Raw genomic sequence first — 25,965 nt, forward strand, 5'->3', positions numbered from 1 at the left:
AGGCCGCAGGTGTCCTGCACATCGCTGGCTGGCTCTGACGTAAATGCTAAAAGGAGAATTCTAAGGGGCACCTGGGTGGTCTTCGGCTCAACTCATGATCCCGGGATCCTGGGATGGAGCCCCGCATCAGGCTCCCTGCTCAGTGGCGAGTCTGCTTCTCCCTCTCCCTCTGCCCCTCCCCCCTGCTCATGTGCACATGCACACACTCTCTCTCTCTCTCTCTCTCTCTCAAAATAAATAAAATCTTGAAAAAAATAAAAGGAGAATTCTTGTTATTTTTCTTCCCCATCTTTCATGTTTAAAGGACGGTAGGGATGGTCCCCTGGCAGTTAGGAAATCAGGAAGGCAAAAGGAATGGCTCCTTGGCAGCATTAAGATGTGAAAAACAGGGAGACTGACAAGCAATATCAAACCCAAAACGTTCTCCATAATTTTAAAAGAACGAGAGACAAGCGCATCCTGGACTTGGTAACATTTATTCAATATTCTGTGAAATTAGCAAGAATCAGAAGAAGCACATATCAATCCAATACAGCCACAAACATGTCCTGGATATAAATAAAGTTGCACTATGAGAAATACTCACTACGGAAGGAACTAGTACTCTCTTATATTGACTACCTCTTAGCAACAAACAACTCCAACGTAAATTTAATTTACTCACAGTATAAAAACCTTGACTTTTAAAAGGAAATATAGATTCAATGTGATCATAATTTGCCTCACGAGGCCCTTTTGCTGCATGATTTCAAGGCCTGGCTTGATGACTGTTATGGAAATGACAAAAACGAACTCAAAAGAACATTTCTGCAAGGTTCAATGAAACAGTGCAGAAATAAGTTACTTACCCATGCACAGAATGAGGCAAAGGCTAATTTCATTCGGGTTAGGAATAATAAATGCAACTAGTTTCTTATTCACGAAATAAACATCTCAGACTTCGTTTTAGATTAATGGGTATACTGTTATATGGGTCATACTCTACATGTATTTTCTAACTACTCAGAAAGCCGGCACTCACACGTCACATAGAAACTTCTCCTCAATTGGACTTAGTCTCTGTAACAGCCACAGAAAGCCAACTGCGTCTCATGACGATATCTACCATGGGAAGAGCACACACTAGTCGAAGCATACAGTTTAAAGAGCTGAAAGTACATTAAAACGTAGTCTATGGATTTCACAAATTTTGTTTTTTTAAAATATTTTTTCCAAACTAAAAGCTGCAGAAAATTATTTCTTCGATATTCTACCGAAAACTCTTGAGCAGCTACCATTTCAAATTTCTTAAGCTTTTTATTTTCTTAAAAATATTTAAATGAGGGTAGTATCCCATCTTTTTGAAAAATAATCCCCCCAAAAAGATTACAAATCTTTCGTTTTAATCAGCGTGACCAGGGGTTTGTCATCGGGGCTGTAGTCCTCATAGGCAATGGGGGTCACGTCGTACATCGCAGGCCGGGATTTCTTTCCAAACCTGAAACCACAGGGGAGAGAGGACCCCGGTTAGATGAACACTGGATCTCAAGTCCTATGAAAGGCAAGTGGTGAGAATTAACTTAAATTCAAGAATCAGATGGAACAATAAAAATACCCTAAGAAAGATATTCTCTAGCAAGCACAGAAATTTAAGAGATCTGGTTATCAGCGCTGAATGAGTATGCACGTTAGTCTCCAGTGCAGGAGGTAAAAAAAGGATTTCATGGAACATGGTGTCCAAATGAGTGCTGAAGCTTCCAGGTTAAATCCTGGCAAAGCAGTCGGCCCCACAGCCCTATAATAGGTTTTAAGACAACATGTATCTATTTGTCTTTTTCTTCTGAGACCCGTTAACCATCTGGAGAGGCAAGTTTATTTTACAACCATTTTAGTGCCTGGAACATACGCTAGTCTTCCTGGGGACTTCCAGGAAGGTTAGGAAGGCTCAGAGGTCATCTGAGGTCCCAACATGAGGAGAAGCGCAGAGAGAGGAAAGGACTTCTGATAAGGAGATGTTTGTCCATAGTACTCGGCGCCCATCATTCAACCCCATCTACCCATTCCTCCGCACACCCCACGTACACACAAGCCATTGTTTGTTTTTCTCTGAGCACAAGCCATTGTCCCAAAAGATCTGTGTATATAAGAATCCCCTCAGCAACAGGACTGACGCCCAGAAGCCAGGGGTGTCAAAATCCAATTTCAGGACTTCCTGCCAAACCAGTTTTAAGATGGAAGAGTACTAAAATAAAGCCAATTCAACTTCTGGGTGGTCTATTCCCATTGAAGTCCTCACCTTCCCTAAAGTCCCTGGAGTACCATATGATTTAAACAATCTTCCACATTTACCCACCACGCCTCCTCCCTCAGATAGACCACATTTTTTAACCGTTTCAAGTTCAATAAGGTTCAAAAAAAGAAACACGTAAAGTACCGTACATTTTAAAAAGGCTGGTGGGATGGGGCCTGAAGACTTCAAGGGGCTTATTTACCATGGCTTTCAGCCTACCTCCCCAGCCCCCATTCCCCCTTTTCCCTCTGCTCTCTTGGAAAGGCGGTCTTCTGACATTCAGCAAGGAGAAGGAGAACGGAGCGGGAAAGGAGAAAATGATGCATTCTTCATCGGACCTTTTGTTTTTAAACATTCATCAATCTTTTGCTCTGATTCACTCAAGATTTACTGGTCTTCGGGGGCACCAAGGCACAAACCATGCCAGATGGGTACCAGGCAAAATGCAGACTTAAAGAGTTAATGCATTCTGCCACCAAGAAATCCAAGGATGCTACCATAAGATGAAAAAGCTTTTGAGAAAATCATGTCTAAAAATGTGAAGTCTCACTGGTGCTTGCCTACATGCGGGCTGGATTCCAGCCTGTGGTCTGTTTATCTAAACTGAGCAAGGCCTGCATCATCTGAGACTAGGGAAAGGGCAACCATGTAAAAGTCAACTGGATCTGAACACTTTCTTCCAAGGCTGAAACTTTTAGAAGCTACTTTAAGGCACAAATATTTTGACAATCTATTTCTCATAAAACAGCTAGATTCATTGGTAACAATACACCACTAATAATATTGATTCATTTCAAAAGTCAAGCAATTCCAGGGAAAAGCCCTCCAGGTCCTCACATAGGTGCCGTGGGATAGTTTCCTGGGGAAACTTTGATGGGAGGGTCAGCAAATCACAGATTGCCTACTAATCAGTTGGTTGGCCAAGAGGAAAAATTTAAGCAACTTAATAGGTTGAATATGTGTTTACGATATCCATTTTATTTTTATATGACTTCATAGTTTAAAGAAGAATCTGTGTCTCCAAAATCTAGGAAGTTAAATGCCTCCACGTTATGCAATCTGCCAACAAGCTATCATTCAAAGGGCTGTCATCTTAAATTGTCATCATGGGGCTGAATATCGACAAGGCAGGTTTGAGGATGGGTGTTTCGGATCCACTGAGCAGAACGAGGCAAGGGCTGAAACCGGCCAGAAGCAGCCACGCAGTCACTGTACTTACATGGAATCAACTGAAGAACGAGAACCTTGCTTCGTATCTAGAGAAGTCACTGGCTGTGTGCACAGTGCTAATGAGATGACTCCAAACCAGAATGGGTCATAAAGCATAAAGCTGGTGGGGCGCCTGGGTGGCTCAGTCGGTTAAGCGTCTGCCTTCAGCTCAGGTCATGATCCCAGGGTCCTGGGATTGAGCCCCGCATCGGACTTTCTGCTCAGCGGAGAGCCTGCTTCTCCCTCTGCCTGCCGCTCTGCCTATCTGTGCTATCTCTCTGTCAAATAAATAAATAAAACTTAAAAAAAAAAAAGCATAATGCTGGTTATAAAGGTAACATGGTTTTATTTTATTTTATTTTATTATTTTTTTTTTTTAAGGTAACCTGGTTTTAAAAGGGCTAACTGCTCCAGCGCTATCTTGGAGCTGGAATCCCTGTCCTATGACTTAACTAGCTCCTGAGAAGCCTATCGAGCCAAATTCCTCAGGTGAGATGCAGAGGTCTCCACCCAAAGTGCAGTATCCACCACGTAGAAGTAAAATGGCTTTTAAAACACAATAAAATGAGGGGCACCTGGGTGGCTCAGTCGGTTAAGCAGCCAACTCTTGGCTTCAGCTCAGGTCATGATCTCAGGGTCCTAAGATAGAGCCATGCGCTGGGCTCCGTGCTCAGCACGGAGTCTGCATGTCCCTCTCCCTCTGCTCAATCGCTCGCTCGCTCTCTCTCTCTCTCTCTCTCTCTCACGAATAAATAAAATCTTTAAACACAATAAAATGAAACAAGACTTTCCTTCAATCTCCTACACCTATCACCATGGCAAGCTCACACGTAGTGAAAAAAATGAATACGCATTCCTGCTTAAATGTTTAATCCCAACAGCTTTTTATATTTCCTTTGTGTTAAGAAACAAGCCAACACCTATAGAGTTCCATTTAAACTCTCAGGCACTAAACCAGTGTAAGAGCTTGCTGTGTTATGGCAGGAGTATTTATGTGACACATTGGTTTTGTTTGGTTTTTTTTCCCCTTATCACAAAGATACGTTTTAAATGTAAAGAACAAGTCTGGAAAATAGAGAAAGTTATACTGGAGACCAGGGGTTAACAATGTAGATAGCCTGCAAGCCAATGACAGCCTGTTGCCTGTTTTTAAATAAAGTTTTATTGGAACGCAGTTGAGCCCCTTCATAATGCGTCTTTGCTACTTTTGCACTACAAAGGCAGAGCTAAATAGTCACAGAGACCCAGACAACGTAAGGTCTGTAAAGTCTAAAATATTTTGCAGGTCCTCGATGAAGACTAAGAATCGCCTATAGTGCCGCCCTCCGAACGATCCAGCACAGTGTGTGGCCAAAGCAACAAAATCAGACGCAGTAATGGAAGTTGTGGCATCAGCGGCATTAAAGTCACTGACGCGTCCAACACACCCGGTGACAAGTCTCGTACATCTTAAGCCACTACAAGCTACTGCAACCAACTGCAAGGCAGATCAAAGAGTGTGCGTTCTTCTAGTTCATACTCGCCTGAAAGTCAAAAGCTAAAACACCACCACAGGGAATGTAGGTGGATCTGACCTTGAGAAAAGCCAGAACTCCGAGATGCTATTTGAGAAAACGTGACCAGATTCTTTCACAGCTGTTCTGTTTTTTTGTGTGTGTGTTCTGTGATCAGGCCCTTCGAGCTGGGGGAGCAGTGAGCAACCTGCAGCCGAGACGTGACCTTGCTCCAGAGCCTGGAAGGCCCATTCGCTCCCACTAGTCACTTGCAAACTCTCTCCAGCCTGAGCGTCAGCAAAGCGGTCACAGAACACAGGACTCTTAACAAGAGAGAGAAGGGAGCACCAGCATCAACTGAGCGCTGACGTCAGAATCACCAGACCCTTCCTCGGCCACTCGTGAATGTCACAGGTGACCCACTCGGGACTCGTCCTGTGTGGCTACTGAGCTGCAGTTATTCTGATCCAGTGTCACCAGCGGGGAGGCAGGCTGTGAAATGGGCGTTAGCTCTAGGTCACTCCTGGAAACTAGGGAGGAGGTAATATCAAAAGGGTTAATTTTTTTTTCAATGCCTTTCTAGGGTTTCCGGGAAAAGGGAGTGCAAAGGGGCCAACCAGCCAGAGACCCAGCAAGGACCTTGAGACGGCCATGCTGTAGAAACCACAGGTCAGAGCTGAATCAACATTTATGAGGGAATGTTCCAGATATCTCGGAAGGTATTATATTAACTTCAATGGTTTTATCTGCAGTCACTGGTGCATGGAGGAGCTTTTTGGTTGGGAATCCTGCGGTAAATATTTTTGATAAAAATTGGCACCAAAGAAGAACCAGGTTTGTAAATGCTTTCAAGTTTATTCTTTCCTTCCAAGACTACGCAGTTAAACATCTTCCAAGTGGGCTACATAAGCAGGAAGCTCAGAAGAATCTATCTTACTAAACCATTCTGGGGCTGAAATAAAATACTCCTGTTGAACACAAAAGAATCTTAGCCAGAGGTCCCTCTGGGGGTAGAGGGAACCTGACTCCTTGGGTCTCCCAATACATCCTAGTATAACACCCCTGAATCTGCTCCTTCCTGGTGAACTCAGCACCCGGGAATGGAGAGAGAAGGCTCTTGAGCAACAAAGCAGCTTATCGCCTCTCCTCTCCTTTCCTTCTACCTCTCCTTCTACCTCTCATCCCGTGACTTCTGAGTACTGCAAACACTCCTGCGGGCCACTTACGAGGCCTGTTGCCCTAGGATGAAGCCACCTGTCAGGCAGGTCAAGACATCCTACACCAGGCCCTAACAGAGACTGTCCTTTCACTACAGACCTCAAATTCTGGGAAGTCAGGCCTACTATGTGCCAGGACCCACTGAGGACAGGAATAAAATGGCCCTTTATGTGCAGGCCGGTGGAGGAGTCAAATTAACAAGACCGGCAGGGACTGGTCTCAGGGCTGCCTGGAGGCTATGCTGGCAAGCTCAGCCCTGAAAGGAAGGAGGATCAAGGATGAGCAGCCGTGCAGGGCCTGACTTGGAAGGGGATGCACCTTCCCCTTCTCCTTCATAGTTCTAGAAGTAAGGGGGAATGCAGCTCTCAGAAAGAAGATACCCTCGCCCCACCTGGGCATCGGGGCAGCTTCTCCATGTCTCCCAATTTCTTTCCTTCCAGTGGCTCCTCTCCCTGAAGGCCAGGGTTGAGCTTTTGCTTCCATTAGAGGGGCAAAGTCACAGTCAGATTGGAGTCTCGGGTTTGGGGACTTCCTCGCGAAGAAAGCAAACTTTCTGAACCTCTCAGCTTCTATGCCATTCGGACAGAATTTGGATCTGTGTGTGTTTTGATCAAGACCAGTACCCCATGTCTCAGCAAAGGTTAGGCATCCACTAGGTCTCGTGAGCCCCAATCTTAAGACACCAAGCTGAGCCCACTCCTCGCTACCATACATTCTTTCTGAATTGCGTGCTTTAGACTGTTCTAGCAGTTAAAAGAAGAGATAGCTTTCCTTTAACAAACACTGTCGTTACCGTTCTGGTAGTAGATATCCTTTGCAGAAGTCAACAAAATGTTAGGTTAGCTGATTTTTTTTAGTGTTCGATAAGAGAGAAATAAATATGGTGTCATCTGCTTACACAGGTCTTTAATACTAGTAATTTAATTTGATTGCCTTAACTCTCTAAGCAGGGAGACCTATGTCTTTTTTTCAGCTGAGGGAACAGTATTTGTGGAGGTTTGACTGGTCTGTGTGAAATAGAGTCAGGTAATGGGGTAGTTGGGCCTCACGCGCTCTCTGTGGTACCACACTCACTCCTTGTCTCTCCAGGAGTCTTTCCTCCAGAAAAGGACACCGAGTTATACGATATGAAACGCTAACAGCAGAATGATAGCTGTTTGTTTCTCCTTAAGTAAACCCCTAAATCAAATGTTATTTCTATCCAGGCTGTTTGAAGAATGTCGCTAAAGACATTCCAAAAAGCAGTCATCAAGAAATGTTTCCTACACCGTGATTAAGAATCGGCTATTTAAAGCACAGATAAACACAAATTAAATGAATGAATGTCTTCAATGAAAACAGAAAGCTAGCAGCAAACGCAAAGGGGTTGCTTATAAAGCAGTTCAATTGTCTGTCCCCAGTAGGCCTTGAACCTATGCTTTGGTGTATGAAATCCTCTTTGCAGGTGGGAAGTCCTGTTCATAACATCACCCCAGTCCCAGGAGTGCACAGGTGGGAGCAGGCTCTCCCTTATGGCCCCCTCCCTCCCTTGCCCCCCCTCCCCCCGCCAGAGCCCACCTGGCATGCCGGATGGAGGCGATGGCATTGCTGAACTCACTGTCGATGCTGCGACAGTTATAGAACTCCTCGTAGGCTGGCCTGGAAGAGCCCTGGTACTCGATGCGGCTGATGCGGCAAATGCCCACAATGAGGATGATCAGCATCAGGATGAAGGCGACACAGAGGGCCCCGATGATGATGTACAGGGAGTGCCGGGGCATGTTGGTGAGGCTCTCCGCCATGTGACCCGACTTCCACTGGAGGTCTGAGGCAAAAATAAGCAAAGGACTGGATGTGAGCCATGACCTTTGGAATGGGAGGGTCTTCACTGTCCTTGCTTGGGCAACATAAAATATAAGGGCTGTCCAAACCGGGAAGAATTCTTTTCTGTGGATAACCTAGATCAAAGGCTACTGTCCTTAATATATAAGGGGCTCTTACAAATCATTAAGATACACCAAGAACACACCATAGAAAAATGGGCAAAGGATATAAAAAGGAATCCACCAAAGAAATACAAGTAGAAAAGTGTTTAGTTTCATGGTTCTTGAAGAATGCAATTCTTCTATCGGTTCCCAAATATTATTTAAAATTTTTGATAACCACAGGTCACATGGGTGCAGACATGAGGGTGTGTGAACTGATACACAGCCCTTGTGTAGACTTAATGGAATATCTTTTGACCCAGAAATTCCAATTTTTAGAATTTATGCTGGGGAAATGATCCTATAAATGCCTAAAGCCCTACATACAAGGATGTTCATCTCAGCATCCCAATTTCTGAAATGTTAAATTGATCAATTATTACACATTTTAAAAAGGTTCATTAAATAAGCACGACTCCCAGGTATTCACCACTCAAAGGTAACACTGTTCAAATTTAATAAAGTTCATATTGGACCATTTCCACTTCACCTTTTCTTCAGGTATTTTTTTTTAAAGAAAGAAAATGTTACGGCCACAGCTAGAGGCCCCGCCCCCATACCCTTTTTCCACCCCACAAGCAGAAAAACAATTTATAAAAGGTAAAAAAATGGGAAACCACCTAAATATTCAGCTCTCAGTGAGCTGGAGAGATGTTCTGTTCTAACAAAAAAACAAAAGCAGTTGACCAAACAGGACCTAGCCATATGGTACAGTCACACGTGAGTTCAAAGTGTCCATCCACACACTGAAAAGCTCAGGACAGAGTGATAGTAATGATGAACATCTGTTGCCTCCCTACTATGTTAAGCTCTTTGAAAACATCTCACTTAACCATTATGACCAATCAAAGATGCATTATTTTCTCTCTCTACTTTATGGGAAATCGGCATCAGTGGCTGGGTGAGTTCAAGGGCAGATCCAAGTCCTTAGCATCTGCCCCACACAGCCACACGTGAACAGCAGAGATCACTGGGAGGCAGGATTACAAGCCATTTTTATTTCTTTCATTCCACCTCTCAGTCTTTTCCAGCTTTTTTCAAAGGACTAAAATACTCCTTTCACAAAAATATTTTAAGGGGCGCCTGGGTGGCTCAGATGGTTAAGCATCTGCCTTCGGCTCAGGTCATGATCCCAGGGTCCTGGGATCGAGTCCCGCATCGGGCTCCCTGCTCCTTGGGAGCCTGCTTCTCCCTCTGCCTCTCTCTCTCTCTCTCTCTCTCTCTCTCTGTCTTTCATGAATAAATAAATAAAATCTTTAAAAAAATTTTTTTAAAAATATTTTAAAATAAGCAGTAAGTTATTGGAAGAAAACATCCATGGAATTTTCTTCCAACACAATAGTAGAAGAAGTATGGGCTTTGGGATCACACCACCCTTGCTGTCAATCCCCACTGGGACATTTACTCGACCTTCCTGAGACTTGGTTTCTTCATTTACAAGATGAAAATAGCAACAGCTACCCCATGGCTCGCTGAGAGCATAAGTTAGAGAACATGTAAAGAATAGGAATAGGAAGAAAGGCTGCTGCTGGGCACGTGGCGGGCAGTCCTAAAAAGGAGCAGGTGTGGTGGTGGAAGAGGCATGAAGGTTAAAGAGGAAGAAGACATTGTCCTCTGGAGCACACACGGTGAGCTCAGGATTACTGAGCATTGCCCTGTGCCCTTTCAAAAAACACCAACCGGTCTGAGCAGGAAAGTAAATGGAAGAATGTGACATAATCTCCTGCCCGAAACAGGCCAAGAGTGCCAAATTATGTCCTGTTTGCAGAACCTGCACACACGCAGAATGTTCTGGATGATGTGAACAGGATTTGAAAGGAAGTTTTGAAAATAAAGAGGGCTCAGTAAGACAAGAGAGAAGTGAAATTCATGTGGAAAGGGATGCCTTCTCTACTCGACTCACAGCGCCCCCAGCTCCAGACCATCATTTGCACGGTAGGACTCGAGATGCCTGGAAATGGGACGCAGGGGTGGGTGTGGAAGGGCCCGTCTTCCCACCAAATGCTCAGATTCTTCTCACCATGCCGCATGCTGTGAGAGGGTTTGTGATCTCCAGGTACTCGGTCCCCCCTCTTAGCTACATCCTCAGTGCACGGAATCCAAGAACCAGTTCTTTACCTTGAAAAGTGACAATCGGAAGAAAAGCATGGGTAGATCCCCAAACAAGGGCCGAGTATGCAGAGCCCTTTCCTAGAAGCCTAATGGGAAAAGGGCCCATGACCCAAGCCTGAAGAACGAGATGAATGAAGTGTGTTCGCATCCAGATCTTCTGACTCCCGAGTTTTCACCAAGACCCCTGAAGGCTGGTTTGGCCATCCGAGGCTGCCTGCCCAAGCTCACGAAACCCATGCAGCAGTGAGCTATTAGCGCATTCACTGCTCCATCCGAACCAGCTCACAGACAGGCAGATGCACCAGCATAAATCACAGCAAGGTCGCCACGGACGGGAGAAGGTGTTTTTGTGAAGCTAGAACTCAGCCTCAGTTGCAGATCACGGCCATTTCACTGGGCAATACCTGGTGCGCACTGAGAGAGACGCTCATTTTTCTGGCTGAAAGAGGAGCATGACTCACTTGATTTCCAAGTATTTCACCATTCTCTGAAAAATTCAGTTGTAGGCTGGAGTCCAATGCTCAGAGTATGCTCTAACACCCATCTAGCGTCAACACAAGGAAAGCCAGCACTGTTTCTACTCCAACTCGGTAGAGGGCTCTGCTCCGATCACTGTGGCAGGATCACACGAGTTCTTGATGAGCCCTCATCGTTGATGCCTAACTTCACATAAATAGCTATACATCGTATTAATGACCACTACCATGGAAAGACAGTGCCGCTGAGTGTCCCAGGCCTGAGCTGCCCACACTGCTTACATTTCTGATCATCTGTTCTACTTCCCCAAACTCTGCCTTCCAGGCTGCTGGAACTTTTGGGAAACCTTTCTCGAAATTCCCCTGAAAAACTCTGCCCCCTCCTCCCCTACCTCCCCTACCCCTGCTCTTTTTTTTTTTTTCTACCTTACTGTCAGCTAAAACTTTTCTGATAGAAGTGAGTGTGGCTGCTTGGCACACTAATCGGGTTGGAATTGGGCTGGATCTGAAAAGATCCAACCCTTCGTCTGGAAGCGGCAAGTGTATCTGCACCTGCCGCCCCCGGTCCTGGCATAAGTCATAAGACCCTCATGAGATACCGCTTTGCTGCATCCCAGGAGTTTGGTTGCATGAATCACTTACGACGCCAGCTACAGCACAGCTCAGGGAGGAACTGGGCACCAGAGTGTGCTGGGTGGAATGATGCCGTCGGCTCCAGCCGGTGCATGACCCAGAACACATGTACACAAACTCTTCTAGGAAAAATGTCACACTTATGGGTCTGCTAGACCAGTTGTATTTAGGTTTCAACTAAATTCGTTTCAGGTTTTGTATTTTCCAAAGTGTTTTCACATTTACATTTCAATTGGCCCTAAACAAAGCACCTTGAGCTAGGTAGAGAAGCTGGACTTGGAGCAGCTGCTCAAGGTGATAAGAGGCCATCCGTGGCCAGGCTGAGAATAAAACCAGACCCACCTACAAGGTCCACCCCACCAAAAGAGCTGTCATTAGACTTACAAATTTCATTCTAAAACACACTGCCTATATCTGGTTTTTAATTTACCTACATGAATGTAGCCAGACTAGCTCATGTGTTCACCTACGTGATTTAAAAAGAGAGTGAGTGTGTGATGTGTAGACATCAGACAGCTAGATAATTTTTGAGACCATCTGCTGCTAGACTACTTGAGAGGAAGAATTTCAAATTACCTTCTGTTTTCTCTAGCTCAAAGTTATCTGGACAAGCAAGGCAGTCAGTGAGATTAGAAAATATTAACAGCTCTCATTAATCTTCAGAAGAGGAAGGCATAGGAAAGGAAGAAAGGAATAGAAAGAACAGCTCACCTCCTTCGTAGGATCCATTCCCTAAACAACCATTAATTTGGCACCTACTATGTACCAGGCATGGTGCTGGGTGCCGGGATATAGAGTGAGGAAAAGGAGACAGTTGGCTTCTGGAGCCCCCAGTCTTTTGAGGGGTGCAGGGACCCAAAAAAATGGTCACAAAGCAGCGGCAGACATCCAAGTGTGCCGAGCCAATGAAGGGCCACCTCTGCGGTGCTACCGGAAAGGACAGAGGGAAGCTCCATTTCACTGGGGAAATCAGGAGAGCTCCAGTGGTGAGAGTCTGCAGGAAGCTGGGCTCTGCAGGTACGTAGGTATTAACCAGGGACAGGGGAGAGCCGAGGGAACATAGTCCCAGGCCAAGACCTGGGAGGAGGTGGGGAACAGGACAACGGACTGCAAGGGGAACAGAGTGGCCTCTAGCGGGAGCAAGCCAGAGGCTGGTGGAGGGGGGAAGGGCTCTCTCTCACAGGTCCTACAGGCTCAAGTGTGGCCTTCAGTCTTTAGTCTTCAATATAAGCTTGGCACTGGCAGGGATGGAAACAGTGGTGGGAAGGAGGTCTGAGTATTCAGATTTGCACTTGGAAAAGACGCCTCTACCAGTTGCAACCCCGTGGAGGAACCCGAGGACATGATACGAAGTGAAACATGTCAGGTACAGAAGGAGAAATACTGCATGAGCTCACTTATATGGGGAGTCGAAAGAAAAAGAGAAAGCCAAACTCATAGCAACAGAGTGCCAGAGGCTGGGGCATGAGGCACAAGGGGAGATTTAAAAACAGGAAGAAAGAAACTAGAATGGTGATTGCCAGGGGCTGAGGGAAGGGGTCACGGAGAGTTATCATTTAATGGGGACAGAGTTTCGGTTTTTCAAGATGCAAAGAGTTACAGAGATGGACGGTGGTGAGGGTTGCTCACAAGACGAATGTACTTAGTACCACGGAACCGTACACTTAAAATGATTAAGACAGTTAATTTCATGTTATGTGTATTTTGCCACAATAAAAAGAACTGGAAAAAATTTTAAAAAAGAAACAGACCATATATTTTCAGAAAACTAGACGAAAATAAGAAATGCTTCTGGCCACATATAAAGAAATGGTTGGAGGGGCTAGACTGGGAGCCATGGGGTGTTACAGCAGTGAGGGAGATCTGCATAAGCCAACATGGATACACATTCTATATATTATTCAGCAGAAAAGCAAGATGCTGGACAGGACGTATAGAATGGTCCCATTTGTATGAGAGAAAATGAGGACTTACAAAATTGACTGGATACATCTGGAAATATACACGATAAATGGCTAATGATTGCTACCTTTGGGGAGTGAAGTGGAGGTCTGGAGGAGGAGGAAGATTAATTCATTTTATTTTATTATATATTAAAGTATATATATATATAAAATATATATATATAAAATATATATATTAAAGTATCCTAGTTTATACAAAAATGAGAACTGAAGAACCTAACCAATTTGTACAATAAGGACTGTTCATATAACATAATCATGTCATGGGTTTCTTCAACCATTATGAAATTCCGTGCATTTTAGGGAGGAGAGTCCCAAGACATCCATGTAGACTCTTTCTGGGCCCCTTCCCTGGGTTCCTAGAGCAGCCTGCAGAAAACCTACAGCAACCCCACCACATATCATGACCTACCCATGGATTATGAGCTCCTAAAAGCAGGGGCTGCTTCATTAACCTTTATATCCTGGGCCTAGCGTTCAATGTTTGATAGGAGGAGGCCCTTGATTATTGGTTGAATTATAAATCACCTATTCACCTATTTGTCAACTGCAAAATATCATGAATTTAATAGTTTAACCATAGATTCAACTGTTCAATGTCCTTAACTGACCAAGTGTTCTTGGTCAGCAAGATTGACTGTAACTCTACCTGTATAAACCTCACAGCTCCTACACAGATGGTACAAAACAACACTACATAAACATATACAGGAATTGTACATGTTAGACCTTGACTCTAGGAAGGCAAAATTTTTATTAAAACCCCCGACCAAAATTGTTGTCAGTCCCAAGTTGGTAAGAATGGATGAGAGATAGTTAAACTTTCACCAGGTTGTTTTGTTACTTTCCAAGACCTGGGGTTTGCATTTGTTTCAGAGTAATTATAAAACACTAAAGCTATTTAAATGATCCTTTTAGATAGTTCTGGATCAATGTTCTGGGTGGCTTTGGTAAATCTTTATGGTCTGCTAGATTTTTGCTCCTTATTACTGACGGGGAACAGATAAATAACTCTAAAAGGGCAAATTTCTAAGAAACATTGACTATTGGGTTAGTCAATGTGCAGAGAAGAAGACAGCTGTGCTAAAATCTAAAAACTCCAGACATAGTGCAGTGCACAGGCAAAGGCCCTGAAGGCAGGAACAAACTTGATCTGTCCACGGAAGAGAAAATAGGACAATGTTTTGGCTGAAGCAGACTGCTAAGCAAGAGAGGGAGGCAGGCAATGTGGCCTCTGGAGGCAGAGGTCAGGCTGATGGGAGGCTCCTTTACCACTTTTGACCACCCTGGAGGCCTCTGTGCTATGTAGCTATGTGGGCTACAGTTCTCTGTGTACATCTGAGCCTTCCTGCTGGGATCGACCCACCTGACCTTGTACCCCCCAGGCACTCTCCTCTCTTGGTCCCTAGATCCATCCCATTTGATTCAGATCCAGTTCTCTAGATGCTGGCCACCAGTTCCAGCTACGCGTCATAGCAGACCTCACCTGCACATTCTCCATTTTTACACTCAGGTCAAGGGTGGAAGCATCCAACACTGGAACCTAGCAGAGCTTAATCTGTGATGACATTGATTTTAGTGCCTTTGGCCCAATGGAGAGATGCAAATGAGGTCATCAAATGGAAAGTGCTATTGCAGGGAAACAGCCTGAGTGTAGACCAAAAAATTTTGTGATGGGCCCCCCCTCACACCTGGCCACTCAGTGTGGCCCATGCCCTGGGCATGCAACATCTAAAAAGACAGCTGCCGAAGGTTGGTCCTCCCAGGGAGTAGCTCATGGTATATATATATAAGCCACAGTAAATTAGCATTTATTTAGTGCCTACTGCATAGCAGAAGTGTGCACATGTTTGCCTCACGGCACCTTCCCATCACCATCTTATAAGTGAGGATGACAAGGCCCCGAGAGGTATATTTGTTTGTCCAGGTCACATGAAGGAGCCAGAATTTGAAGCCAACTTTTACCCTTTCTATCATTCCATCTTTGTATATCTTTTGTCTATATCATCATCACTGGAAGGAAGTAAAATTTCAATTTTTTATAATTATGGCACTTCACTTAAAAACTTCCTAAGGGCCTCTTGTGTATTCCTGACTTCTTAACCATACCCTCCTATACATTTATCTTCATAATTAAGATCTAAAAGTTATAAATAGATATTACTCTGCCCCAAGGCACAAACTTTGTCATTTCCAACAGCATTGCCAAATTGTAGAATGAAAACTGGTCTCATTTTATGGGTAAGTAAACTGAGGCTCGGCACAATTCAATGCAGCCACACAATGAGTGTCCCTCCAGGGGAAGAACTAAGGTCCTGCTGAGCCAAGTCTGGGATGCTTTCTGCCAACAGACCCCGAATGGACTTAACATCCTACACCGGCTCATAGCCATTGCCCTTTGACCATGGAATCCCTTTCAGTATCTTTCTTCAACACGACAACACTTCTTGCCCATCTTCAGCAAGGCCAGTTGGTGCTACGACCACTCTGTCCACGGGTGTTTAGGAAAGTCGATGATGGGGAGCCCGGAAAATAACGACCTTATTCCCCTCTCAAGCTCCGAGACCAGAGCAAAAAGACAAAGGATAAGCGGGGAGGAGCCCAGAGAGCATTACTGGTCAAACAGATGTTGGAGAAGGTGGCCCCTACCTCAGGCCCACGCTGGGAAGGAGACAGGCCCAGGGCTCCATAGGCACTGCCGGACCATCCGTGGGAGGTCGTTCTTGAAACAAAGAACAGAGGAGTAGGGGCAGCTGTCTCCTCCAGAAGGAGACAGACAGACGGGGCTCTCTGCGTACGTATTTGCCTCCTTCCAAACTCGCACAGCAGATGAGCCGTCTCTACCTGACGAAAAGTAGGGGAGGGCTGAGAGAGCCCAGGAGGGGGGCCCTTATGGAAGATCCCCTGCCCTGAACGAACTTGAGTGAAAAGAAAACCCCTTTCACGGTTGAATTTTTTCCCAGTTTCCCAAACAACTAGAACACCGAACTCCGTGTCGGTTCTCACTTTCACCTCCATCCTGGCAGACCCACCCTTTTTATACATGAAATCTTGATGATGACATTTTCAAACTTCTGTGGGCTCATCTCTAAGAGAGAACACTTTGCTCTCCGCAGCTCGTAATGTTTTTCCAATTTTCTTTTACCCTCATCCTTGCTGGACTGTTCTCAAGGCCACGGATGGAACCTAATACGTTTGAAGACGCTTGAAGACATAAATGCAAAGCGAGTTTATATTCTGGGTGCTTTTTCATGTTTTTAACACAAAGACTCTATTTTGTGATACGATTCTAATGCTTCTCTGTTCGGCACAGTTTTGGCTGTCTTAGGAGCAGTGAACTCTGGATGACATCTGCACATGCTCATCCCAGTAGAAAGGCTGGCTTCAGACTCAGGAAGGAGGGGGAGGGGCACAGAGCAGAGAGCAAAGGTACTCCTCTGGGACTCGGGAGGCACGGGTGACTCAGGTTAGCCCTCTGGCCCCACTGCCCATCCGTCGCTGACAGGGGCCACCTGGGCACGCTCAGTGTCCTCTTCTCATTGAATGAAAATATGAGGTTAAACAACAGCATAATACTTACGGATCTCGCAGTTTGCACCCACCCAGCCATGAGGGCAGTGGCAGGTGTAACCATTGGGCTGGTCCAGGCAGGTGCCGGCGTGATGGCACGGGTTACTGTCACATTCGTTGATGTCGATGTCACACTCGTCACCTACAGAGATAAAGAAACGCAGTGATGACAGTTGGCTTTACCAGCGGCGCTGTCACCCATCACTGCTCCGGCCAAGCGGAGATCCGAGGCCGGGGTCACGGTCTCCAGCAACGGAGCCCAATTGGCTGTTTACATGAAGTGGGGAACTCTCCCCAAAGTGCCAGACAAGGGATCTTTTGCTGAAGTAAAACTAAAAGTGAAAAAAAAAAAAATGGCACTGGTCAAAAGAATCTCCTTTAGTCGAGTCAAATAGTTAACTGAGGCTGATTCTCACGTCTGAATAAACCTTTTGAGGTTGATGGGAAAAGCGAACCGGGGTTCCTGATTTTATTTAAAAAGTCTATTTTATTTTGAATTTCATCCACTGAATCTTCTTATTTTTCTGAAACTCCAGAAAGCCAAAACTCACAGTTTATGATTTTTTTTGTGGCCAAGTGTTGGATATTTGACTATTTTCTGGATAGTTCTAGGGCACAGCTGTGTGCCTAGCCAGAGTCAATTATGAACATTTACTTCACGTTCCAAATCCCTGGATATGTTTCTGGGAAAGATGGAAATGCACAGGAAGAGCATCAGCAACTCCCCCTCCCACACAAAAAGACAGTTCTGAGGTCTAGGGTTAGCCTAGCTCTGACTCAGTCTCCCCTGGGAAACTATGACCCCGGGGAAGCTCACGTTCACTCCAGCCTGTCCTTCCCCCATGATGAAAAAGAGAGCTCTTGACCCTGCCTAGACCCAACATTTTGGGGCATCCCTGCCCCCACCGGAGAGAGCCTGGCTTAAACTAACAAACCAGACCATGGGCCAATGTCATGGTGGTCCAAACACCAACTTACAGGAAATAGCTCGTTATCACAAGTTACACAAACAAAGCGACCTTCACTGACTTTAAGCCATACTATGAGTCAATACAAGATGGGTATGCGTCTCAAACCGAAAGGCATCCCATCAAATGAATGGAACAGGATACTTCAAATTGAGGCAATTTCTCTTAAGAGTTTGAGAATGAGAAAAAGAAATTTTTATCTGCTTAGATACATGTAAAAAGTGATACTTAAAAAACAGAACAAACCAAAAAACTCCTAGCACTGCTACAGTCATCAACCAAAGCAAAGGCGCAAAATCAAATATTTTGTCCGTTTTCAAAGGCGATGTTTCAGTGTACACGCGGATAGTTACTTCCAGGCTTACTTAATTAGCATTAAAGGACTTTCTAATCTGCTAGTGGTTTACCTCGCCTTTATGAAACCACCATATGTCGCTCCCAGCCCATTTTAGAGCAGGAATCTCACGCTGAAATATTTCGTGCCTGTTTCATTTCACACTTGTTTCTTACCTGGCGTCTATTTTATTTTTAACTAAGTGAAATCTGTCGAATAAAACATTTACTCCTTGGAGGCCCTACTAGGTTGATTGTAATTCAGTAGTGTCTAAGTGAATGTGCTTCCCGCAATAATTAAATAGTAAATGTAAATAGTCATTTACCTCAATGGGAAAGACATGAAATTGATTTCCTCTCACTAACCTAATTCAAAGGTTGTCTTGCTATTAATGGGGCAATCGCTCTGAGTGTAAAAGGGCACAGAGTAAACTATTACAGCCGGCATTACATGGTAGACTAGTTGAGGAGACATATAAACAAGAACGTGCTGAGAAACATTAAAAGGACTAAATCAAAGGCCTTGGCAAATACATACACATCTGTACTACTTTCCAACCATTTGGGAAGACAAACTTAATTGAGGTATTTATTGGACAGTGGCTGTCCTCAGCTGGCCATGTGAAAACTGCAAGTTCTACAATAAGACGCCCTGTTACCTTTGCAGCCAAAGCTGGAGAAACAGCCTGACTTCTCTGTGCTTCCACCGCCCGGCAAAACTCAGAAGCTCCACTTTGCTCCGCAAATCCAGTGTCAGCGTCAAACCCCTCTAATCCCCTAAATTCTGGGCAGTCCTAGAGCTAGTCCAGCCCATCCATTCCTGCTCTGGTCCAGAGCTTTTTGGACCAGCGAGGTAAATGCCCAATCCAGGGTCCAGACTAGCCCTAATGCATGTATTGGTTCTTGGATCTCCAAGGGGCACTAATGTAGTTGGGAAAAGTCTGCGGTCCGTAGGTTTGTCTCCTCCCGGGCGCCCCCAGACTGAAAGGATTTGATCGGAATAGAGAGTGACAGGGGGAAATAGAATGAACTTGTAGGTATGGATAAACTTACCAAGACTCAGGATCTAAAGGACTGGGGACCAGAGAGAGTCCCAAGCCCATCCACGTCTGGATATCTTCACCACTGTGTTCTTAGAGCCATACTGGAGATGGATCAAATGACACTAGCTAACGATATAAACTCTGGGTCCCAAACAGCCAGCAGCTAATTCCATAGCACAGGTGCTCTGGCTGATCCCAGGGGTGACGCATGGGGCACAGCGACCCTTGGATTACTCTAATGGCCTATCTTACAGACTGAGGCTCCTGCACCTCTGGTTGAATCGCTTATCCGCCACCTGGCTCTCAGTTCTAGGCCTTCACCGTGCCCTAAGCTGGCGGTAGGAATATGGACATGGGGTGATTCTGATGATGGAGCCCCTGGAGGAAAACTTTCAACCAGAAGACTCCCAAACACAACCACTCTTCTCTGCCTTACAATGATATGCTTTCTGACATCAGTCTTACGCAAAGTATTTGAAGATTTATTATGAATTATAGAGAGCAACTTTGTTGTATGTACATTCATTTGCATGTAAATTCATTTCGAGTTTCCCACAGTAAGAGTATTACGTTTTTGTAAGTGCCTCAGCACCCCACCATTCCACTCAAGCAACATGCATTCTGGCTTATTTTAGAAGAGTTCTTAGTAGATTATATCACCGTGCCTTACTCAGAGCTGACTTAATAAATCTTTATGCTTTTGCTGGCTTGAGCCAGATGACTTTTTTGTTGACTCGTTTACTTTTTTTTTTTTTTTAATTTGAGTTGGGGAAAAATCAATTACTTTTAAATCACTGTTGTGCTTGAATAACATTTGTAAAGAGAATACATAATGAAATTTCTACTTGACTAAGGCTGGAAATCAGAGTCTGAGCTTTAAATCTTTTACAATTGCTTTTCAATCTACTACTTTCTAAGAGGTAATACGTAGAGTAGGTATCAAATTTGATAGTATTTATGCAAGTTTACCAGTGTGCCCTTTAATTCTGTATGCTTTACTCAAATACATTAAAATGGAAAAAAATTAAAAAGTCACTGTTGTGAGTAAACCCTTCAATTAACACAGCCCACACTGTCAAGGAAAATCATTATATTTAGAATACTGAGTATTAAATATAGAGCTACTGTGTGCCAGGCGCTGGACTGGGTATTTTAACTATACCTCCTTCATGCTTCTCAGGTATTTTATTCCAGATGAAATGAATGTTAAAAATGATCTGGAACTTCTTCTGCTGCGATGGAGTGACAGAAAGCTCTCTTGGCCTTCCATGGTAAAGCGGATGAAATACATATTTAAGGAAAGACACTTTTGAGACATTAGACAACAGGCAGCTCACCCAAGAGAAGGAAAGCAGCACAGCTGAGTGCCGTGATCGTCCTGGCTTCCTGCCTGCAGCCAAATGAGAACACAGTGTCTCCCTGAACCAAGGACAAGCGGACTTTGTGGGGGACGCGGTAGCTGCAACGTGTGTGGGACAGGCTCCCAAGGAAGATAGAGCCGGTCAGAAAAAGAGAAGCAGAAATGTGCTGCATCCCCTTGAGTTTGTTGCTAAATCCTACGTGTGAGTACGTTGGAACTCCATGGGCTTGGCAAACACCACGAAGGATGAGCAGTTCCCCGAGCTCCTAGAGGACCGTGTTCAAAGTCTCACAAGTCAGAATGCAGATATTTCATTGGTCACCCAGTGCTTCGGTGGGAAAAGGTGGCACCTCAGTACTAGGGCATCTCTATCCCTAGAGAAAAGGCAAGCACAGACCCACTCCCCAAAATATAAAAACAAACCTTGGAAGGATCAGTCAGGCCAGCAAGTAACTCACCTACCTGCCGGGGGGTGGAGGGGAAGGAGGGGCAGCACTTAAAAAAAGGAACACAAGAAACCCAATCACTCAATAACTCAACTCACAATGACGGTCCATCCACACAAGGACCATTAGCTGTGCAAAGAAATAGGAATATGTGGCCCATAACCAAAAGAAGTATCAGTCCAAAGACACAGATGCAGAAATCACAGATGATGGTGAGTAAACAAGGAATCTGCTTGCTCAAAATGTGAAGGAAAACACGAACAAAGTGAGGATAGAAAGGAAAGATATAGAAAAGAACCAAATGGAACTTCTAGATATGAAAAATACAATATCTGAAATTAAAAACAATACTGGATGACTTTCACAGCAGACTAGATTCTGCAGAATAAATCAGTAAACTTGACAACAGCCATAGAAGCTAAACACATGGAGGCTCAGGAAAAAAAATTGTTTTAAACTCAACAGAGACTCAGTGACCTGTTGTACAATTCTAAGTAGTCTAACAGATGTAATTGAAGTCCCAGGAAAGGGGAGTGAGGCATAAAATAATATTTGGTGGAATAATGGCTAAAAATTTTCCAAATTTGATGAAACTATAAAACCACAGATCCAAGAATTACACCAAATCCCAAGCAGGAGAAACACCAACAAAATCACACCAAGGAACATCGTGATCAATTTGTTAAGAGCCAGTAATCAAGGAAAAATCCTAAAAGCAGCCAGAATGAAATCTCTGCTTCCAAAACGGTGCAACAGAAATATGTTTCCTACTCCTCCTATAAGCAGAAACTCTCGACATTATACAGAAAACAAACATGAGAAGACTCTGAGGGGTCAGGAGGAGACAGACTGGCAGGGAAACTCATGACCCATGGAACAATGTGGCGGTGAGCTCCTGAGTTTTCTTCTGGCTTCTTATGTTCCAGACCAGATGCTGGAGAAACCAGCAACCCAGGAGTGCCCAAAAGTACATGGGAAAAAGAAAGAAAGAAAGAAAAAAGCCCCAACTGCATAACACATTTACAAATACTCCATGGATCAAAGAGAAAGTCTAAAGGAACCTAAACAAAATTGAATGAAAATGAAAATATGACATAAAATTTGTGGGACACAGCCAAAGAATTGTTTTCTTTAAGATTTTATTTATTTACTCTAGGGAGAGAGAGAAGAGAGAATCCCAAGCAGGCTCCATGATGAGTGCAGAGCCCAACATGGTGCACAATCCCAGGACCCTGAGATCATGACCTGAGCTGAAACCAAGAGCCACCCAGGTGCCCCCACAGCCAAAGAATTGTTGAAGGGTGAATTTGTGGCACCAAATTTTATACATGAGAAATAGGGAAGAGCCCCAAATCAATAATCTAAGGTGTCACCTAAACAACCTAGAAGAAGAGCAAAATCAACCTAAGCTGAAAAAGCGAATCTCATGAGGTAAAGGTGCCATTGGATTGAGTGTCTAATTATCTGACAATGATTGGCCTAATTCACTCCACTTAGTCAATTAGGGAGCTTTTGAGTGCTTAATAGTTGGCCAAGAGTAAGTTTTGCTAACTCTTAGGTAAAGTGAAAGAGTATTTGGTACCAAGGTAGCAATTCAAGGAGGACAGGCAGCATCATTCCTTACGTGGTGGAAGTGAATATTTTACCAGACTCTTCCATGCCTGCTAACTCTCAGAATACTCTAGGTTCTTCTTAAGGGGGGAAGAAAGGTTCTATGATCAAAAATATTTGGAAAATAAACAAAGGCAAATAAAATTCTCTGCTGTACGACCTCTCAGAGCCTGCAGTTCCCAGACACCCTTTATGAATCTCCACATGGTACCATGCCCCAAATTTATTTGGCCAAAGATCCTTTTTCCAAGAAGCATCTCATGGGATCAGTGTTCTGTAAAACATATTAACAGCACAGATCTCCAAAACAACTTTGGGAACTGTTCTGTGGTCCTCTGCAGCCAGAACAGTTACCAGGGCTGAAGAGAAAGAGACATCTGTTGTTTTCAAAGACCAGTTTAGAGTGAGGTTAGAATCTGCTTCACGGAGGAGTCCGACCTCTCCCTCCAATTAGGGTGAGTACCGCGGAAGAGATGCCTAGGGATGGGGTGGGGGAGCAGAGGAGACCAGGAGGCAGGAGATGGAGGGAAGAACATTACTGAGAAGATCCTGACTCGGGGTGTTCAGGAACCAGCCAGGGCAAGGCTGGAAATGCTGGATGGGGCCAGACGGCTGGGGTCTCAACAATCATGATGAGGGCTTTGATCTTTTTCTTGAAAACAATGAAATACCAATAAGCAATGTTTAAGCAGCAAGCAACGGGATTAGAGATTCATTTCATAAGGTCTCCGCAGTGTGGGGAATGCGTTAGGGGTGAAGGCGAAGGGGTGTGGGGAGACCAGTTAGAGGCGCTGCACTCGTGTGGGCAGGACATAAAGGCAGCCCAGTATTGGCTCCAGGAAATGACAGCAACTAAGAGGTTCTAGGATTCTTCGGTGGTTGGATGCATGTAAGGGAGAAAAAGACGAGAGGACAAAATGAGTCCCTGGTTTCTGGCCAGAACAACTTGAGGTGCTAGTAATACCATTTATTGAGCTAGCAAACATTTCAGGAAGGAAGGGAGGGGACACCTGGGTGGCTTCGTCAGTTGAGCACCCCACATCCCGCTCTTGGTTTCAGCTCAGGCCATGATCTCAGGGTCCCGGGACCAAGACTCAAGTAGGGCTCTGCGCTCATTCAGGGAGTCTGCTTGAGATTCTCTCCCTCTGCCCGTGCCCCTCCCCACCCTCTCTCTCTCTAAAATAAATAAATAAATCTTAAAAAAAAAAAAAAGGAAGGGAGAAGAAAATCTATACCTCCAGGTATCTTTGAGAGATACCCAAGAGCGAATGCTGATTAGGAAGTTGGAGATTTGGTAAATATTCTGGAGAAAAGATTGCATTTTACCTCCCACAAGATACCAAGATAAATTTCAAATGGATTAAAGAGTTGCATGCACAAAATTAACTCCTATGTTATTAGGATAATATAGGAGAATGTTTATAAAATCTTGATGTGTAGGGTTTTTCTAGCATGAAACTACAAGAAAAGAAAGCAAAAGAAAATATCAAGATTTAATTGTACAAAAATAAAATATAGGAAAACAAAACACTCCTATACATTTAGAAGGCAAATGACAGTAGAAAAGTATTTTCAACCTACGGAATATAAAATGTCATATCCTTACTAAAAAGGGCTATTTCAAATCAAGAATAAAGATTAACATAAGTGTTCGTTAACTGGGATTAAAATAAAAATTTAAAGTAAAAGAAAGGAAGGAAGGTAGGAAGGCCGGTTAACATAAATGGTAGAAAAGCAAAGAGGGTATATGAATAGGGAGTTTATAAAAGAAGAGAGACAAATGACCACACACTTATTTTGAAAGTATTCAACCTCACTAGGAATATCAAAGACCTACAAACCAAGACAACACTTAAAGGGTATTTTTGGCCACCAAAATGACAATTCTCAGCATCTCTATGAAGTCAAGGAAACAGGTGTCCCTGTACACTCTCGGTAGGAGTGAATTTGGTACAGTGTTTTTTCTGAAGAGCAATATGGAAATATGTACCTATTTTCCTGGACCCTGGGACTCCGGGAAATTAGCTCAAAGAAATAATCAGACAAGTCCACAAAGATGTACATACAAGAATACTCACAGCAATGTTGTTTACAATAGGGAAAAGTTCTCAACTCCCCCAAAAGCTGAATTGGCCATGTGTTAGGACAAAAAACATTTTATATAATGGCCTATAGGGCAGCCAGTAAAAATGATAAAACATTTATGATATACATGTATTTTTAAGTGAGAAGTAGGTTACAATATAGTAGGAGCAATACAATTCCTTTTTGAATTCAAGTATACACACGTACACACTATATGCTGTATGTTATACACACAGACCTTCAGGAAAATCTCTGGATATATGTATCAAGATATTAACGAGGGCTGCCTCTGAGCGGTGCAGTGCTAAGCGGTGGGGGTTTTTCCTATGGTCTTATATTTTCTAATCTTCCCTCCATGCTTTTTATGATTTGTGAGATAAAAATGTCTGGGTGGGGGGAAACACCCAGAAAGCTTCCCCAATATTATTTTTGCATCCATTGATGAGTATAAACGTCTGTGTGTGTTTATAAACCAGTCAGCAAAACAAAACCATCTGCGAATTATTTTCTGGAATGAGCCCACTTCTCAGTCCCAGGAAGACCCAAAAGGAAAAACACAGGATGTGACACAGATAAATAGAGGGAAGATCAGACGTTGCTTCTCCCACATCTTGACTGTTGGCATCTTCCCCAGTGAAATCCGCCAGGGTTTGGTGGGGGGGAGCGCAGCAGCTCGGCAGGGGAGAGGGGAGCAGGGATCCGGGAGCGGGCAAGGTGCTCTCCTGCAGCTAAGTCCCCACCTTCTTCTGTGAGCACTCTATATGTCAACCTTTCCCAACTCGCAAGCCAGAGTGACCCAGATGCTTCTGTTGGTTGAGCAAGCCCTGGAAACCTCGACTTGTCCTACGCTCTACATTTCAGGACTCTTGGGTTCTGATGGAAAAGCAAAGGATCGACCTTTTCTACCCCAGTGGTTCATGGTTCCTTCTGAGAATACAACAAAAATGGGAACCTCCTCTCAACAGATACACACCCATACAATGTTTCACATCCAATTTCAGGGATTCAAAACCTCCCTGAAGCCCACAGCGTAGCAGGTGATCTAGAAGGATCCCTAGTCTAGAAATGACTCTTCCCACTCAGAGCTCAGGGGCCACCAGGGCTTCTCTTGCAAGCAGCCCTGCCCCCTTCCCCCTGCCCTCCCAATCTACTGCGCTCTTGGCAGTTTTCTCTCCCCATCCCCCACACCTCCAGCGTCTGTACCTTCACTA

At 44.3% G+C, this 25,965-nt stretch overlaps 1 protein-coding gene across 2 annotated transcripts in view; it reads right to left on the reverse strand.

The window, feature by feature from the left end:
- Positions 1-457: 457 nt before the first annotated feature.
- DNER (delta/notch like EGF repeat containing) overlaps positions 458-25,965 on the reverse strand; it is a 296,900-nt gene continuing 271,392 nt past the window's right edge. For both annotated transcript variants that reach the window (XM_027591453.1, XM_027591452.1), the window contains 3 exons: positions 16,919-17,050; positions 7,747-7,993; positions 458-1,477 (listed from right to left, as the gene is read on the reverse strand). In XM_027591453.1, coding sequence (XP_027447254.1) covers positions 1,366-1,477; positions 7,747-7,993; positions 16,919-17,050 — 491 coding nt within the window. In that variant the 3' untranslated portion in view covers positions 458-1,365. The remainder of the gene's footprint in view (positions 1,478-7,746; positions 7,994-16,918; positions 17,051-25,965) is intronic.

Source organism: Zalophus californianus, chromosome 3 (genome assembly GCF_009762305.2).
Source record: "Zalophus californianus isolate mZalCal1 chromosome 3, mZalCal1.pri.v2, whole genome shotgun sequence".
NCBI lineage: Eukaryota > Metazoa > Chordata > Mammalia > Carnivora > Otariidae > Zalophus > Zalophus californianus.